The sequence below is a fragment of the Papilio machaon genome, chromosome 4 (assembly GCF_912999745.1).
Source record: "Papilio machaon chromosome 4, ilPapMach1.1, whole genome shotgun sequence".
Classification (NCBI taxonomy): Eukaryota; Metazoa; Arthropoda; class Insecta; order Lepidoptera; family Papilionidae; genus Papilio; species Papilio machaon.
In genome coordinates, this window is record NC_059989.1 from 10,062,788 (window position 1) to 10,079,035 (window position 16,248).

The window sequence follows — 16,248 nt, forward strand, 5'->3', positions numbered from 1 at the left end:
ACGCAGCAGCGCGCGATCTGACAAATATCGTTACCTTACTCGTTACATTAGCCAGTCTTTCGTTTACACTACACTAAATACAGCGCTTCCACTTCCACAGACACAGACACAGACACGTGTCCGCGCGACTGACATCTCACACTACACGTCGTGTCACCTCATCACATCACATTGCAGCGTGCGATACTTCAACAGTGACTTGTCTACGATAAAAGCGATTACGATAGATATGATGCTGTGATCACATTAAACTGTCGCACGATACAACCAAACACGCAGATCAATTCGGCAACTAAATGGAAAAAGTTAGTGATCAGTCTCCGCACCGACAGCGCGCTGTTGCTATGTCAAGTTGCAGGGGAAGTGTTTCAGCGCGCCGCGAGTCACACCGATTTAATTATAAACATATGAAGCCATGCACTTGGCGGTTAATTAACATAATGACTACGGATGATATAAAACAAATTAAAATTAACATAAAGACGAGTGGACGAGAGCTAGCGAGCCTTCAGATAATCTGAGAGAAGGCGACGCTACGACGAAGCTAAACAGACACGGGTCGGCTAGGGGATGTCGTGTGCGCGAACACACAAACAAACAATAAATAAAAACTATAGTCGTGTTGGCACCTCGCATTTGGCACCGATGACACAAACTGAACTGTAGCGTGCGTTAAATAAAAAAGTCCATCCTATATTAGGTCTAGCGGCGGATGTCTGCGCGGCGGAGAGCTAGACGCAGCAAGGCGCCGGTGCCTCGTTAGCACCATTCTTGTGTTTTTTTTTGTTATTTTTCATGTTGACTTAAATGCACAATACATTTTGTTCTGTACATCACTTTAAAATAATCTTAAATACAATTGACTATACGAGGCGCGTCGCGGGCGGGAACGAAGCGTCACGCAATGTTTTCAATCTTTGATACCAAAGGTATTGTTTTAACTTCTGTCCGGGTTTGTGTTGCAATACGAGCTACGTTAACTATTTGATTAGACCGTTAATTATATAAAAATATAGAAAATGTCCGGTGAGCTGCACGACGCGCAATACGTCCGGACAAAATGAAACAAATCTATATAACAAAATGATGTAACAATTTAAACCCTAGCGCAGTACAAATCTCAACCTTACATTAAAGTGAGTATGTTCAGTTTCCCGTATACTTACATAAACATATCCATAAAGCTTTGAGAGGAAGCCTCACTATATATATATAACATTAATGCAACCGTTACAATTAAATACTTTTAAATATACTTCTGTTATACACATTCATACAAATTCTAAATAAACTAAAGCATTCTCGATGTCCGAACTAAACTATACGACGATTTTTTTTTTGTTTCGTCTAAGTTATTAAATATTTACTCTTACATCGGCGACGTTTAGAAATTCCTCAACAACTCGCGAGAGAAGCTGATACTTTACAAGATTCTCAGTGGACTAGCTCACACTTGTAGCGGCAACACTCGCCGATACTTATCATCAAATATGTTGTAAAAAATATCTAGTAAATGAATAACCTAGATATTATATGATATTCAGAGAGAGAGAAAAATAAATAATGTAAAAAATATATCCAGTGATAATTCTCATCGATCGAATAAGAAGTTAAATTTTATTTTATTTAATAATTTAGTAACTCAAATCGATAACTTTGTTATTTTTTATAAAATACCTTTAACGATAACTTAGAAGATGGTTTACGAACAGAGGAAATAATGTTTGAGTGATGAAGGAAACGTTAAACACCTCGCACCACTTCTCACACTCAGCCTCTCTTCAGATGTAAAAATACAAGTCAGCAATTGCTAAATCTCTGCTAAAGATAATTTTCTACATATAATTAACATATTAATTTGAACCTAAACTATATCAGGATACAATTTATGTCCTAAGTTAATTAAAATCGATTTCGAAATAAGGATTAATTTAGATCCCTTCGCTATTTTTGACTATAAACGTTTGCAGACACAATTTACAACTGTCGCATCTCAACTAAAAGCGCCCACTGAAATTATTTACTTTATCATTATCAAGTACTTGTGTAGACAACATTCTTACTGCCGCATGTCACCCATTAGTGCATTATCTAGATGCAATAATTCTAGTAGTTTATACTTTACATTATTAACCATTAATAACAGATTAGGTGATATTTATAAGTAATTAATAATAGAAACAATTTAAGACAATGTAAAAGTTTGTCATCTCTACTCTGCTTCAGAACTTGTCATTGTCTTCACTAGAAATTTTGTAGAGTGAGAAGTCTGTGTCGGTGACAAGTTGTAGGTGACGTACAAGTTAGGAAATTCGTAACAAAGCGGACAATTGTCTAATGGTACAGGATTATCAAACTCTTACTGAAACCGAAACCTGAAATTGAACATTTGTTATGTTATTTCTTAAGATGAATAATTTGTGAAGAATTGTACGATTTTGAAACTACCAAATGATATTTTTAATCTGCCTACACTTTTTCATTAAGGAAAAAAGCGGGAGATATGATATAGCCGTCGTACATTCACATTAAAAAATTTCAAGATAATGCTCAAATAAATACGATTTTTTTTGTATTTCACAAAGTTGAAGACGACTCGTTTGTCTCCACATACTACTGCTAGGTCAGTAGGAAGCGAACGGCTGTGGGCACGACTGTGGGCGCGGCTGTGGGCGCTGCTGTGGGCGCGGCTGTGGGCGCTGCTGTGGGCGCGGGCGAGGTGGTGCGGGCGGGGTGTGGACGCGGAGGTACTAGCTGGCGACCTGCTGAGGGCGCGGGGTGGGGGGCGGGGCGCACTGGCCGAAGCTGCCGCGCAGAGACTCCTCTATCAGCCGGCACAGCTTGTCGCGGTCCGCCTGCAACATATACACAAACCAACAATAAAACATGGTCACCCTGTCAGCCGGCAGGAGCCGGCAGGAGGCGGCAGGAGGCGGCAGGAGGCGGCAGGAGGCGGCAGGAGACGGCAGGAGGCGGCAGGAGACGGCAGGAGGCGGGGCGCAGTATTCACCTCGTGTATGAAGCCGAGCTGCACGAGCTCGTGTGCGAGCGCGGGCGCGGAGTCCCGGCGCGAGACGGCGCAGGTCAGCTGCCGGTTCATCTTGTCGTCCATGCGCAGCAAGATCGTCATCTGCATACGTAAGACGTCGGATGTGAGTCGCCGAGGCGGGGCGAGTGCAAAAAGACAAGGAGTCAGGGAAGAAGAAGGCGCAGTACCAGGAGGTCGTGGGCGTCGTGGTGGGCGCGAGGCTTGAGGCTGCACATCATGTTGACGACGCGGCGAGTCTCGAGGTCGCGGGGCTCGGGCGAGGCGGGCGCGCTCTCCGCCGCGCGCTCGCACGGGGAGGCGGCGCGACGTCCGCCCCACGCGTACGCCGTCAGCGGGTAGATGCCGTACCTGACACACGACCACCATCTCTCACTATCGCGTCACGGACACATCGGAGACGTCGTACGATGTGTGCACGAGTCTGGTCTTACTTGACGTCCTCGACGAACTTCTCGAGTTTCTCTGCGTGCGGCTGCAAGTCCCGCGCCGCCAACTCGCAGCGCTGTCCGTTGCGGACGCACCACGCGAGCGCCCCCGTCCCCGTCCCACCGCACACCACCTCGTCCGTTATCGTCTCGGAGATGTTCGCTGCGACATGAATATGTCATATATATAGATATAGATATATAGATGACGCACAAAAATTATCCTGTTTGAAAGCGGAATAAATTAAATCTATTAGATCGAGACACAGGTAATCTTCTGCAGACTTATAGTTACAAGATTACAACCATCGAATTGATGTATATATCGAGATAAAAAAAATAAACTTACCAGTTGTGTTGACGAGCGTGTGCGCCGCCAACAGCTTCAGGGAATGGACCTCGAAGAGAAGGGGGTGGAAGAGAAGTTCCCTCGCCGTCGGCCTTTTCGCTGGATCCTTATTTATACACCTGCAATCACGGAGTGCGGGATGTGAGTATCGAGAGTCGTGACGAGGTCGAGAGTCGCGAGCACACGGGTCAGGTTGTCGACCGCAATGAGGTAACGAGCACTCACCGGGGAGGCAGGGCGGTGCAGGGCGAGGCGGGTCACCTGTAATGTACCTGTATATGAAGTCCTTCTGCCTCGGCTCCTCCAACGACTCGACCGTCCTTACGATGTGCTCCTCCGTTACGTGGCTGCCCGAGTCACCGTTGCCCTGAATTTCGAGAGCGGCCGTCTCCAGCGCGCACATTCCGAATGAGTAGATATCCATTGCTGGCGTCACCATTTGCGATGCTGATACGTGGGAAAGAAAGTTGCAATAAATACAAGTCACTACTTAGTTTCGCCCGCTGAAATTCCTCGGCGCGTCACCGTCGCTTCACCGCAAACGAATATAGGTAAAATAAAAACTCTGCGGATTGCATTGAAAGTTAATCGTAAAATAAAGAAGAATAAAGTTGAAGAAAGAGTTCGGACGTGAAGGTGGAGCGAGCGATTAGCACGACAAGGATCCGAGCAAGGGAAACCGCGTGTCGGTGTGACGTCGCGCGCGTGTGGCTGTGCACTTACATCCGTACTCGGGCGCGATGAGGTGCATGTTGCGCATGTTCTCGCGGCAGGTCTTGACGTGGTGATGGATGGCGTCGGGCGCCACGGAGCCGATTTTCACGAGGCCGTTGTGTTGGATGAAGATGGTGTCGCAGGTCAGATTGCCGTGCACGATGGGCGGCACGCAGCCGTGAAGGTAACTGCGCACACGACGCATGCATGTTTCGTTATAAATTATCTATACGCACGACCGACGCGATTTAGACACTAACAACCGATATATTTTTATAAACTCTGTATGAAGAATATAATTTGACTATTTTGTATAGGTACACAGAAGTGAGTGTTGCACCTGAGGGCGGAGAGAATCTGCGTGCACCAGCGCTTCCAGGCCTGCAGCGGCAGCCGCTTCACGTTGCGCTTAGTGCGCTTCAGAAACTGCTTCAGCGAGCCGCACGACATGTACTCCGTTATGAATATCACCTGATTACACATAAGTATTGTTACTGAATTTAATGCAATAAAGTTACAATGCTAATTCTGAAAACAATCGTCAATATCAATATGCTCCCAATTAATGATTGCGTGTAATTGTCTTTTGTTGTTGACGATGTTGTTGATGAATCGACTCACTCTGGGCTTATCGTTGTGCGTGTCGGTCCAGTAGCGGTGGAACTTGACGATGTTGGGGTGCTCGAGCCGCGTGAGGTTGTCGAACACGAGCTGAATCTTGTCCTCCTGCGCCTTGAAGTTCTTGCGCTCGGAGAACTGCACCTCGTTCCACACGACCTCGACGCCCTCCTCGGTGTCCATGGCGAGGTGTGCGCAGTCGATACCCGGAACATCGCGCTGCTCCACCTGAAACCCCGATAACGGCAAAATATTTAAATTATAGTTATTTGTATACGATACAAAGGTATCGCATTTCCTACAGTAAGTGAGTACGTAATATGAATGTTAAGAATATATTTGGGCTATTTTGTTGAAACGAAATACGAGAAGTAAACCGAGGACATATATAAATATTATCTTAATTGCAGCAGCGCAAAGGATCGCATAACGAATATTTTATAATAACGTCGGCGTCCGATGATAAAGTCTATATGGTTTCAATTTACATGACGTTTTTATGCCATACCTTTCTCGGACATATAAAGATAAATGTATTCACAGTCCCCATTTCTATAATATTGTTACACCGATATTTTTTTCTGACGAAGTGTGGATCTAAACTAGTTATTCCTATTATTTTGGTAACTTATCATTTTTTGAGATAACGGCTGATGTACTTCTGTTGATAGTTCTCAGGTCCGAAAACCCCGGGTGATGTCAGAAGGACTTTTCGACCTTCAAGGAGCGAGCAATAAATGTAAATTAACAATAAGTGGCAGGAATTGTGCCATCTTTCCAACGAGCAATCATTCAATTGCAACTCTCATTTTGCCATTTAAATAACAAGGATATTCGACTGCCGCGTTATTTTTGCTATTCAAAGGTTAACACTAGAATACATAAACAAGCATTTTCTATATTTGTTAGCGAGACATTGTGCAAATGATTTGATTATTAGTTGACGGCAACTAATAATCAAATCGTAGGTTTAATTGTAAATCATTTAAATTCCTATCAATGTTGCAAGTATTTTTAGCATAAATTAATTACTTTTCTACGCAAGTTGTTGAATTAAGCAGCGAGATATTAAATATAATAAGTTGCATATATCCATAAATTCTGTCTCAATTAATGCGGAATTCAAATAGAAGTATAATCCAACGTTGTTTTGCATTTTAATGAATCCAATAACACCAATCCAAATCCAGATATAAGCTTATCAAATGAATTCATCGAAATGACGCACTGACGCACACAAGATAGAGATGATATTCGAGTTGTTTATGAGTTGCAAGACACGTATCTCAGATAGAATTCGTATTTAGACAAAATAAGAAAAAAACACTGGCTTTTTATCTAAGCAAATTGAAGTAACAAATTCTTTAATATGCTAAAATTATAGATGCAAATTAAAATTAAAAACAATAATGTTTAAAATTATTTTTTTGCGTGAAAAAAAATAAAAATATCATCAGCGAAGAGCACAAAGAAGGGGTTATGTTCTATTGTAGAATTTAATGCATATATATCGCAGCATTATTTCGTATGTCACCGTCGATGAGGTTGTTTAAATTTACATATTAAAGTTAAAGTTTATATTTACTGGTAATTGTAAGGAGAATCTGTTATTGCCAATTAAATAATTAAATAATTTATTAATAAATTTAATTAAATAGCCAATTGTTTTTATAATTAAGTGTACTGGCCAACTAGGAGTTAATACTTTATTGTTTTCTTAAGCATCTTATTGGATGTTCCAAAAATTGTTGAATGTAAACGATGTAAAAAGGAAGTTTAAGGATTGCGTCTAGGCCTATTTGTAGGAAGAGGCGTTTGTGTCGTTATCGAGCGACCGCGGCGCGGCGTCCGGCGTCTTCCGTGGCGTAGATAGCAGAGGTAAAATTAGCCCGGCGCTGACGAGCGATCATTAATTGTCCATTTGTTATTCATTACGCGCTGCGATAGGGGCCCGGTAGACCCGTAGTCAACTCTCGAAACACTTTTACAAAGTAACTTGTTAAAACCATTTCTTCTTGGTGGTTTACGGAGGCTCAGAAACTAAGCTGTCGATCATAGCTTTGCAAGTAATAAAAAAACATGAAAAAAAATACAGTGGTCTTTCTTGATCTTAAAATAGTTTACTCGCTGTACTGGCAACGGGACAACGAGGCCCTTGTAATGTGTCCAGAGCATCTTTTGAGTGCGTTTTTGTGTAATTATCTCATGCACAGAGTAATGCTTAGAAGGATATTGTTTCGGTCACTGAAATATTTAAAAGCAAATTCATAATGAAAAATATACTTAAACCAGAAAAATTGTTAGATTTAAGGTCACATTGAACGTCTTGTTTTATTTTTTATTTTTATAGATGAAATATTCAGAGCACAATTCCGTTTCATACAATACCGTAAAATAAAAATAACAATATTTCCAACAAATTTAAACACAGCAAAAAACATATTTATGATTTCATTTCTTTTGAAGAACATTTTATAAATGTTTGCCAAACAATAACATTGTCATGAGCAGAACGAACATCGCGTCGTTTCCCCGAGCACTTCCGATCGACTATCATTTGGCAAATAAAAAGCGATACGTGTGTAGGAACGTGCCAAAATAAGGAAGTGCTCGTATCGAAATAAGATAATTATAATATCTTCCTTATTTTATTTTCTTGTACTTGCATGACAAGTTTAAATTACAACGTGACAATATGTCTTGATAATTTATGGCAGATAATATTTGCCCACTTATGAAGTTGAAAAGGCCATCTTTTAATAACTAATAAAGTTTTATTGTAATTTATTTTGTACACGAGAGATGACAATTTAAAATAGGTTCTAGTGTTAGAATTACAACTTTTACTGTGGGTTCACATTTTTAGATCAAATAGTAGTTAAAGCTTTTTTATGATTACAAGTTTCTACATGTTATTTGTTTTTGCTTTACCTTTGGTATGAACAGAAATAAATTATTTAATAAGTACAAGATTGCGGATTGGGTCGATCGTTCGCAATCAACTTTCATAGCAAGCATGCAGTTTATGTTACATTGTAAAGTTGGTGATCACAAAGCTGTATGGACGATAACGACCTGGCCCTATTGGTAGCGAAGAGATACATGGGGGGGGGGGCTGCTTCCCGTTCTAGTACATCGAGAGGTAACAACATATATGATTTATTCGTATGAGTTGAGCATGAATTTGAAGAAAGACTGTGAATTAATGTTCGCCTACAGAGGTACATGAGATTTATAGAGCACATTATGGCTACGGGCTAAAGGCGAGTGCTGACCTACCGCAAGCTTAATTGCCGTGACACAATATCGGCACGGCCCGGCCGTGGCGGCGCGGCAGCGGAGTACGTAACCTCTTATGCGTACTGTGTACATGTATACAAGTTTACATCAATTCACTACAATACATTACTTCTGTGCTAAATTGTTACCATCACTTGAAATAATATCATCCAAACTTATAATAGATGCATCTACATACAACTATGGTATATTAGATGCACAGGAGAGCGACAATAATGTGATATAAAATGTCGTGGTCTTGTCGTCGATAGGACGCGGCCCACGCATCATAACAGTGGGGTTCGTTCACTCCTAGTTTGTAGTTTTGAGCGATGTAATTGCTCTTTGGGCCGACAAGTGCACTTCGTTTATGCAATTAATAATTTCTATAAACTGGATATACATCTAGAAAACAGAACATGTATTTCCAGTAGATATAATAACAAGTAAAGACTTGTGATAGAAAATATGAATTTAGAATGTCGAATCAGCTGCTAAGTGGGTAGCCTCATGACCTTTGTACCGCTGAATGTCAACCGCAAACACTGCATACAACAATTGCGTAAACTACATTTCTTAGAATCAATGTACATGGCAATCACTAACTAGAAGTCATGGCAAAATACACACCAATTAAACGAAGCTTAATGTCTCGTTTGCATTTAACAAATTGACTTAATGATCAGGTTCTTTTCTTATCCTCTTATTGTTGTGTCTGTCGTGTCAAAGAGAATGTGAGAGATAACAATATGCAGTCGCAACAGACAGCTATAAATAAATTTATTTTATAAAAACAAATACTGGACCCCTTGCTATGAAATGCCAAAATTACATATAAGACAATTAACATTAAAAACAACCAAAATGAAGAAATCTTAAACGAAGAAGAAATAACTAAAACATCTGGATCATCCAATAAACTTCAATAAAATTGAGTAAGGAATAAAGAAAGATAATCTTTAGGAACCAAGATATTACATTACAAAATATTGAAGAACTTTTTGAAATCAGAATTTTGCAAAGGTCAGTAAATATTGTACATAAGTAAACATATAACCGGCTTTTGAGCGGAGCGGATGTTCCGATATTACATTTTATGCAAATGCATCGCTGGATTATTGAATATCTTATGACACGAAGTCTGCAACATTTTGTAAAGTTCGAGATTGCAGCAAAATGCTAAGCTTGATAAATCATAGAGATACTTGTTATATTACAGTTTTTTTAACTACGCAGATTATAGAATTATCGTTTTCACTTTACATCGTCTTCAATCATGGCTTTCGTTGAAGACAATAACTGTCTTCGAATTATTACGAATTTGCAGCGTAAACATTTCCTTTCAAGCCTTTCCAAGTATTCTGTTATTGCTGTATTGCTGTGACATAGGAAATTGTTAGATCGCGGACAAACGTTAGTTTTAGCACCCGACGCGTCTCGGAATTAGCGAGAACTAAATGCACGACGCGACAGATACACGCAAAACAAACAACTGGATATTTTGTGTTACATGTGAATTGTAAATGTTTAGTGATTGGTATTTATATTATTTATTCTCAGTTCTGATCATACCAAAGATGACCAGCACTAGATGGAGATGTTTCAATAAGAGAACATTAGAATTGATTGCTTCATCTCCCGGAATTTCCATATAACTGATAACTGGTACCTTGGCTATTAAAATAGTTATACGTTTAGCTTTTTAATCTTCGGGTTAACAGTACCTTTATACGCACGTTGATTTTATTCATGCCAATGTTTTGTTTACGGCGCGACGCGGCGAGCTAAAGACGTCAAACCAAGGAAACGTCAGCGATGCTCATGTGATCTCCATCTTGATAATAAACATGACTGAAGAGACGGATTCGTCGTTTATCGTGCGATTAAGATTTGGCTGGACCACAGAGGAATATGTAGCTTCAAGTTATGAGGTACTGATACCAAAAAAATAGTGATGAACATACCAGAGGCTGTTATAAGGTTTTTCGGCGAGGCGTTTTTCGTGGCCTAGCTATTTCTTCTCTATCAGTTTTCGATGTATCGAAGAACTGGACGAGCTTGCCCCATGGTTAGGCCTTGCGTTGAAAGATCGGTGTTATCTCGAGGCCGGCGCCGGAGCCTCCTTATCTCTGGCAAGCTCATGCTACCTCGTAAACAAAACGTTCACATCCCCGCGTGTAACTATTGTATAAATAACGCGACGTCCGGCTGGTCGTCTATAAATTGTTCTAATGCTTTGACATTCGTATTAACTTCGCTCGTCAATGTCCAGTGGAGCGCGGAAATTGAGATTGAACGTTGTTATTTCATGTCTATTATACAATTGCAAATATTTTTAGAATGATAAGTATCCCACTAATATTATTAAAAAGTCGTAGTCATGTGAACAGTATTATAATGCGAAGAGGTTGATATAATCCAATGCTGGCAGGGCAACAAAACAGTTATTTTGACTGAAAACTAAAAAATAAAAATATTTTTAACAAACCTTATCAACTTCGACAGTCGTAAAATGTCCGAGATATAAACATTTAGAGGCACATCTAATGAATGAGACTAAAGTGTTTTACATATAATAAAATAGTTATTACATTATTTAATTATCATGTTTATTCGATCGTAATCGAGTTGGAGCGGAAACTTCACTCAGTACGGCTGCAGTCAATTGACAGCGCGCTTGGGATCTAATGCGTCGTGCTGAAGCGTAGTTACAAATAGCTCTTCCTGTCTTATCTGATTGAACGGTGCACTGCCAGAACTTTACTACTTACATCTGTTAACGTAATATAATATTTGTGGTTTTGCAACATCCGTCCGATAAATAGCGAGGCCAATTGATACTGTTTTGGATTTCAGATAGCACATCTGGTATAGTAGCATCACATGTCCCGGCACGTTAGCACTAGCGCTACCCACTGGACAATGCAATCTGTATCAATCCAATATCAAGATCATATTTTATTCCCGATAAGTTCCCGCGTCACTCACAGCGTCACGCGGGGAGAGTGACGCCCGGCGCCCACCCATTCGTGAAGCGATCGTGCGCTTATTGGTGTGATTATAAATGCTACACCTATTACGTCATGTTCAATACAAACTACTGTTGTGACGTTCATACTTCCATAAATTATAAATTTGCATTTAATTTTAAGTATGCTTTCAATTTATCATTTGTAAAAGAATTAACGGTAAATTGGTTATAATTTAATGGATAGTCATATCTATCAACAATTTAAAGTGCACTTGAAACATTCGTCACTTGTGCAAACTTTCCACAAGTAGAGACATGCAAATCGTAGTCAAATAGAACCGGAGTCATCGACCGACGAGGGCGAAGTGTGCGACGGTCGCCACAGCGCCTGGCATCGCTCCAGCCACCGACACCGCCGCATGCACTTGCACTCTCTGTACTTCCTCCTTCTGCCAACTCCTATACCATAACCTATCGACACCACAATTGATACTCTAGTACTAAGTGCATACAGCATAAAACGCATTGTATACGTTACAATTTTCTTAGCGTCAGGATGAAGTGCCTCGACATTTAGAAGGCCTTTGAAGTAATATCTAGATATCGGTATTCGAGGCCATTAACACTTGCGGCGGGACAGCGCCGACGTAAATTACTTTCAAATATGCGAATTCGGATCTAAATAAGATCTACGCATGCCTTTGAAGACAAATATATGTGCCAATTATTTTTATTTGTTGCAATGCAAGATCTGCCGGAGCATAGAGGGAACTTAAATAGAAAGTTATGTCTGGTCGCGCTATGCGACGTATTTGATAACAAGTGTGACTAAAAGTTAAGGGATAAATACAACCGCTACGTATTAAATTATGGTAAAGTCCAGTCTAAGTGAATTTTCCATAAGAATAACGCGATTTTTTTTTACGTAATGAACAAAGGAATGCTGATATCACGAGTGGAAACGTTACTGAATAAGTTTGACAACAATCGCATTATATAAATTATCGTAATTGTCACCGTGGTGGCGTCATCCTCGAGACGGCTGATATCACTCCAGCGTGTGATAAACATCATCATACAAGATATGCAAGTTTCTAAATAAAAACATACTCAAGATAATCCTAAAGCAAGACCATACATTATTTTTTTCATAAGATAATCTTCAAGCCAAAGAAGGAAAGTAAGATTGCCTATTACAGCCTGATATACAAAACTCAAAGTAAAAGAGAAGACCACTACCTACATCAGTTTTTGTATTTGTCCCTCTACCAAGAAAGGATCGCTAATTTCTTAATTATTTTACATGCAGTGGTTACTGATATCTGACGAAAGATGGAGCTGGCGCGTCATCGCGTCGTCACATCCCGCCCGCGCGCAAATTACTTCCTCTATAACTTATACTTTTCATTGCTATAAAACCACGCCTACACTTTCCAGAGAATTTCTGACAATAACTATAATAAACGAGTGAGATAAAAAAATAACTATATTAAAGGTTTAGTGACGAAAAAACATTAATATTGTAAATTCTAGCAAGCGAAAATTATTTTTTAATTTATCCAAAGTCTTACTTTCACATATCCTTATCTTCTACTTTTGTAACCACAAGATATTATAATATTTATAAAAAAGTAACTGTCGCCCGAGACTCTGACCGCGCGGTATTAAATAAAAACTTAACAGTTTGCCTATTAAATGTATATTAATTTTCAATTTGTTTTAAGTGAAAAGGACAGCTAATGGAGCAAATATTCAGTAATGAGTCAATGTTTTCAATTAGCGACATCGTAGTGAGTCTTTTCCGGGCGATATATTCATTCCTTAGGGCGCGTTACATTCTGTTGACTCAACAATGATTCAATTTGTCCATTATGTACAACCGATTCCTTTTGCTCCCGTATTATTCCCGAAGCAGCGAACGCTATAAATACAATTGGTGACTCTATGATTTTGTTGTTTGTAGGACAAGTGTTTTAATTATTAACAATATTTTAAATAAGTATCGGCATAGAAGAAGACCTTCAAGAAAAAAATCAAGTGTAACGACAATGTGCCTTTAGTTTTACTATTTGAAAAATCCTGAAAATCCATCAAATTTATTGCAGCACATGGTAAACCTACCAAGAGCCCTATTAGCCTTATTCGCTTCGTCATCTCTGTATGACAATGGAGTGAGATGGGTTGGCAGTGAGTCATTCCATATTCCGAGGCGAAAGAAATTTGTTGGGACGTGTCATAGCGAGTTCACATCTACATGTGTTCACAATTCAATGCATATGTCGGCCGCATTAGCCAATGTAAATAAAATTTTATTACGTGTAGCACGTGGAATGAGATACAAATATTGATAAAAGCAATATTTTACATATTTATATGAGTATGAAATGTGGTCAGTTCTACCAACATTTTTAATCATCATTGCGTCTAAAGATGTCAAAAGATGGAAAGATACTTATTGTTTTTTTTATCGAAGGCGATCCAAAAGCCACAAATATAGCATGATAATTAGAACTGTTGGAGCAATTCGTGTTCGCACGAGTGTGCTAACTAATGATTCGATAGTCTTTGCTGACGTGTCGCAAGTCAAACATGACTGATTGATAACCAATACGTTGTGTGGTGGCGATAAATGCGCAATTACCTACCCGATAACTCAAACACGGCTTCCGTCATACTCTAAATTAAGATCCGTGAATTATGCCTTTTATGATCTTGGTACGGAAAAACAAATATGTCTATTTTCTTCTCGCACTCCGAATTGAAAGGTGCCGCGCGCGGAGACGATAAAAGAAACTATTAGACCGTAATTACTGACCCAATAGATTTCCAATAGAACTATTTATATTTATAACCTTATGTCTTATAAGACTCCGAAGTAATCTTAACCTTTGTCAAAAATTAATTTTGAATTATACATTCAAGCATTTCGTAATCGGACTGTTATAAATCAATGTAAATTTTTATTCGTTGGAATTAACATTGAATTAACTATTGTATTAATTACTATTATAATTTTTACGTCAAAACATTTACTTTGAATATTGCACGTTACTAAAGGTCTATGAAAATGATAATAAACTTTTAAAGTGAACTAAAATAAATAAGAAGAGGTTTAAATTGTTCTATTTAGGCAGTCGTTATCCACTAGCTTCTTCGTAGACCAAAAGAGGTAAAGAAACATTTTTTTTCAATAACTTGACAACCAGAGAGATAACCATGTTAAGAGATAATTTTCAACCGCCGCAATTTGTAATCAGCCATCCTTAAGATTATTGTATTTATGTGTACTTATTTTATGTAGGAATTTGGACGTTGTGTACGCAACTCGTCGGGCTTGCACGTAATACAATGATAACGTGCAATTCACAATTTAATTATGTTAATTGATGGCGTAATTATCGTGCGGCTTTTATGCATACCGCCGCGTCGCGTCGCGCTGAATGTAATATCCTCGGTGATTACTTTCTAATGTTCTATTGTCGACACTTCACACTTTTTTAATCTTAATTGATGAGTTTGGTCACATATAGTTTACCAGGAGTGATAGCTGTGCTGTGGCTACCTTTGAATAAAAAGTAAACTCTATCCATGTTGTTTATAATGGTACTCGAAGCCGAATTTGAACGTATATAAACTATATCGGTAATAAGGAGACATTGACGAGCCTGAAGTTACAATAAATAAATGTTGCAATACTCCGGAATCTGGTCAGAATGGTATCTTGTTGCATAGATTAGATAATCTCAGAGATATCAAGTTATACTGTGTTGCGGTTTTATGTAATGTAACTTGATAAGGCCAATTTTTTTTTAGCATATTATTAGCAATTAGCATAGCACGTGTAGCTTGTGTGAAGCATGTTTGCATAATTGTTGATAATATGATTCAAATTGAAGGCAATTATGTTTGTAGTTTCTATTTCATTATGGCAGATTCGCAACATCAAATTAGAGAACTGCAAAAGTGGAAATTAATCTCCGTAATTAAATTTAGCACAGGATTGGGCATTGCGGCAATCGATGGGGGAGACCTAGGTCCAGTAGTGGATGAACTTAGGCTGATAATACTGATGAATTAAAATTGTATTGAGGAACCCTGATGTTAAAATAGTACAACATATTGATACTTGACAATTGTAAAAGTCTGATACATTGGTGTGATGTTGTGCAGAGCAGTTAGTCCAGTACGAGTAAGTTTCGTCTATCAATGTGCCAATAAATATTTTATGTTATTACAGCTAGACTTTCACGTCGGAGAAAGTTTTGCTGTACTGTATGTTTTTGTCGTTAATGTTTAACTACTATAACTAGCATAAATGTAGGACTAATTTTAGCGTCAGTTTACTTTGCTTATTTATTACATATATATTTTTTTAAATCCATCATTATATCGTCACTCACAGGTGCCTATTTCCGCCTAACCTGCGCCAACCGCATCCATCCCTTGTTTTCGTGCTTACCTAAAATAGAAGAGAACATTATTATTAATAAGATAAAACATAAAAAAATTGCTTGATATCATTCAGTCCAGTCCTGTCTTGTCCGAAATATTTCTAAAGAATCAATATTCCGCTAACTTAAAATATTATTACGAGATTATTTCCAGACAGCCCTCAAACAGCTTAACTGCTTATAAATAACAGAGAACAAGACAGTACAAACAACTTGACCTGTGTCGATCGAATATAACCTCAATGTAAAAAAGATCCAATATTCAAATAAGCTTCAAGTATCCAGTAAAAGATTGTTAAGATATGGCGGGGATTATAAACCGAGAGTGTCATTTGTTTCGGAAAAGTACAAACTATTTTTCATACGTGAAACTTTGACTTTTTTTAATTCAA

At 38.9% G+C, this 16,248-nt stretch overlaps 1 protein-coding gene across 1 annotated transcript in view; it reads right to left on the reverse strand.

Annotated features, from left to right (window-relative positions):
* Positions 1–2,388: 2,388 nt before the first annotated feature.
* Positions 2,389–16,248, reverse strand: part of LOC106716300 (nuclear receptor-binding protein homolog) — a 31,321-nt gene continuing 17,461 nt past the window's right edge. Inside the window, exons 2-10 of the mRNA XM_045686759.1 lie at positions 5,159–5,383; positions 4,878–5,008; positions 4,547–4,725; positions 4,096–4,270; positions 3,824–3,942; positions 3,481–3,637; positions 3,217–3,397; positions 3,011–3,130; positions 2,389–2,855 (exon numbers count right to left, since the gene is read on the reverse strand). Coding sequence (XP_045542715.1) covers positions 2,751–2,855; positions 3,011–3,130; positions 3,217–3,397; positions 3,481–3,637; positions 3,824–3,942; positions 4,096–4,270; positions 4,547–4,725; positions 4,878–5,008; positions 5,159–5,383 — 1,392 coding nt within the window. The 3' untranslated portion in view covers positions 2,389–2,750. The remainder of the gene's footprint in view (positions 2,856–3,010; positions 3,131–3,216; positions 3,398–3,480; positions 3,638–3,823; positions 3,943–4,095; positions 4,271–4,546; positions 4,726–4,877; positions 5,009–5,158; positions 5,384–16,248) is intronic.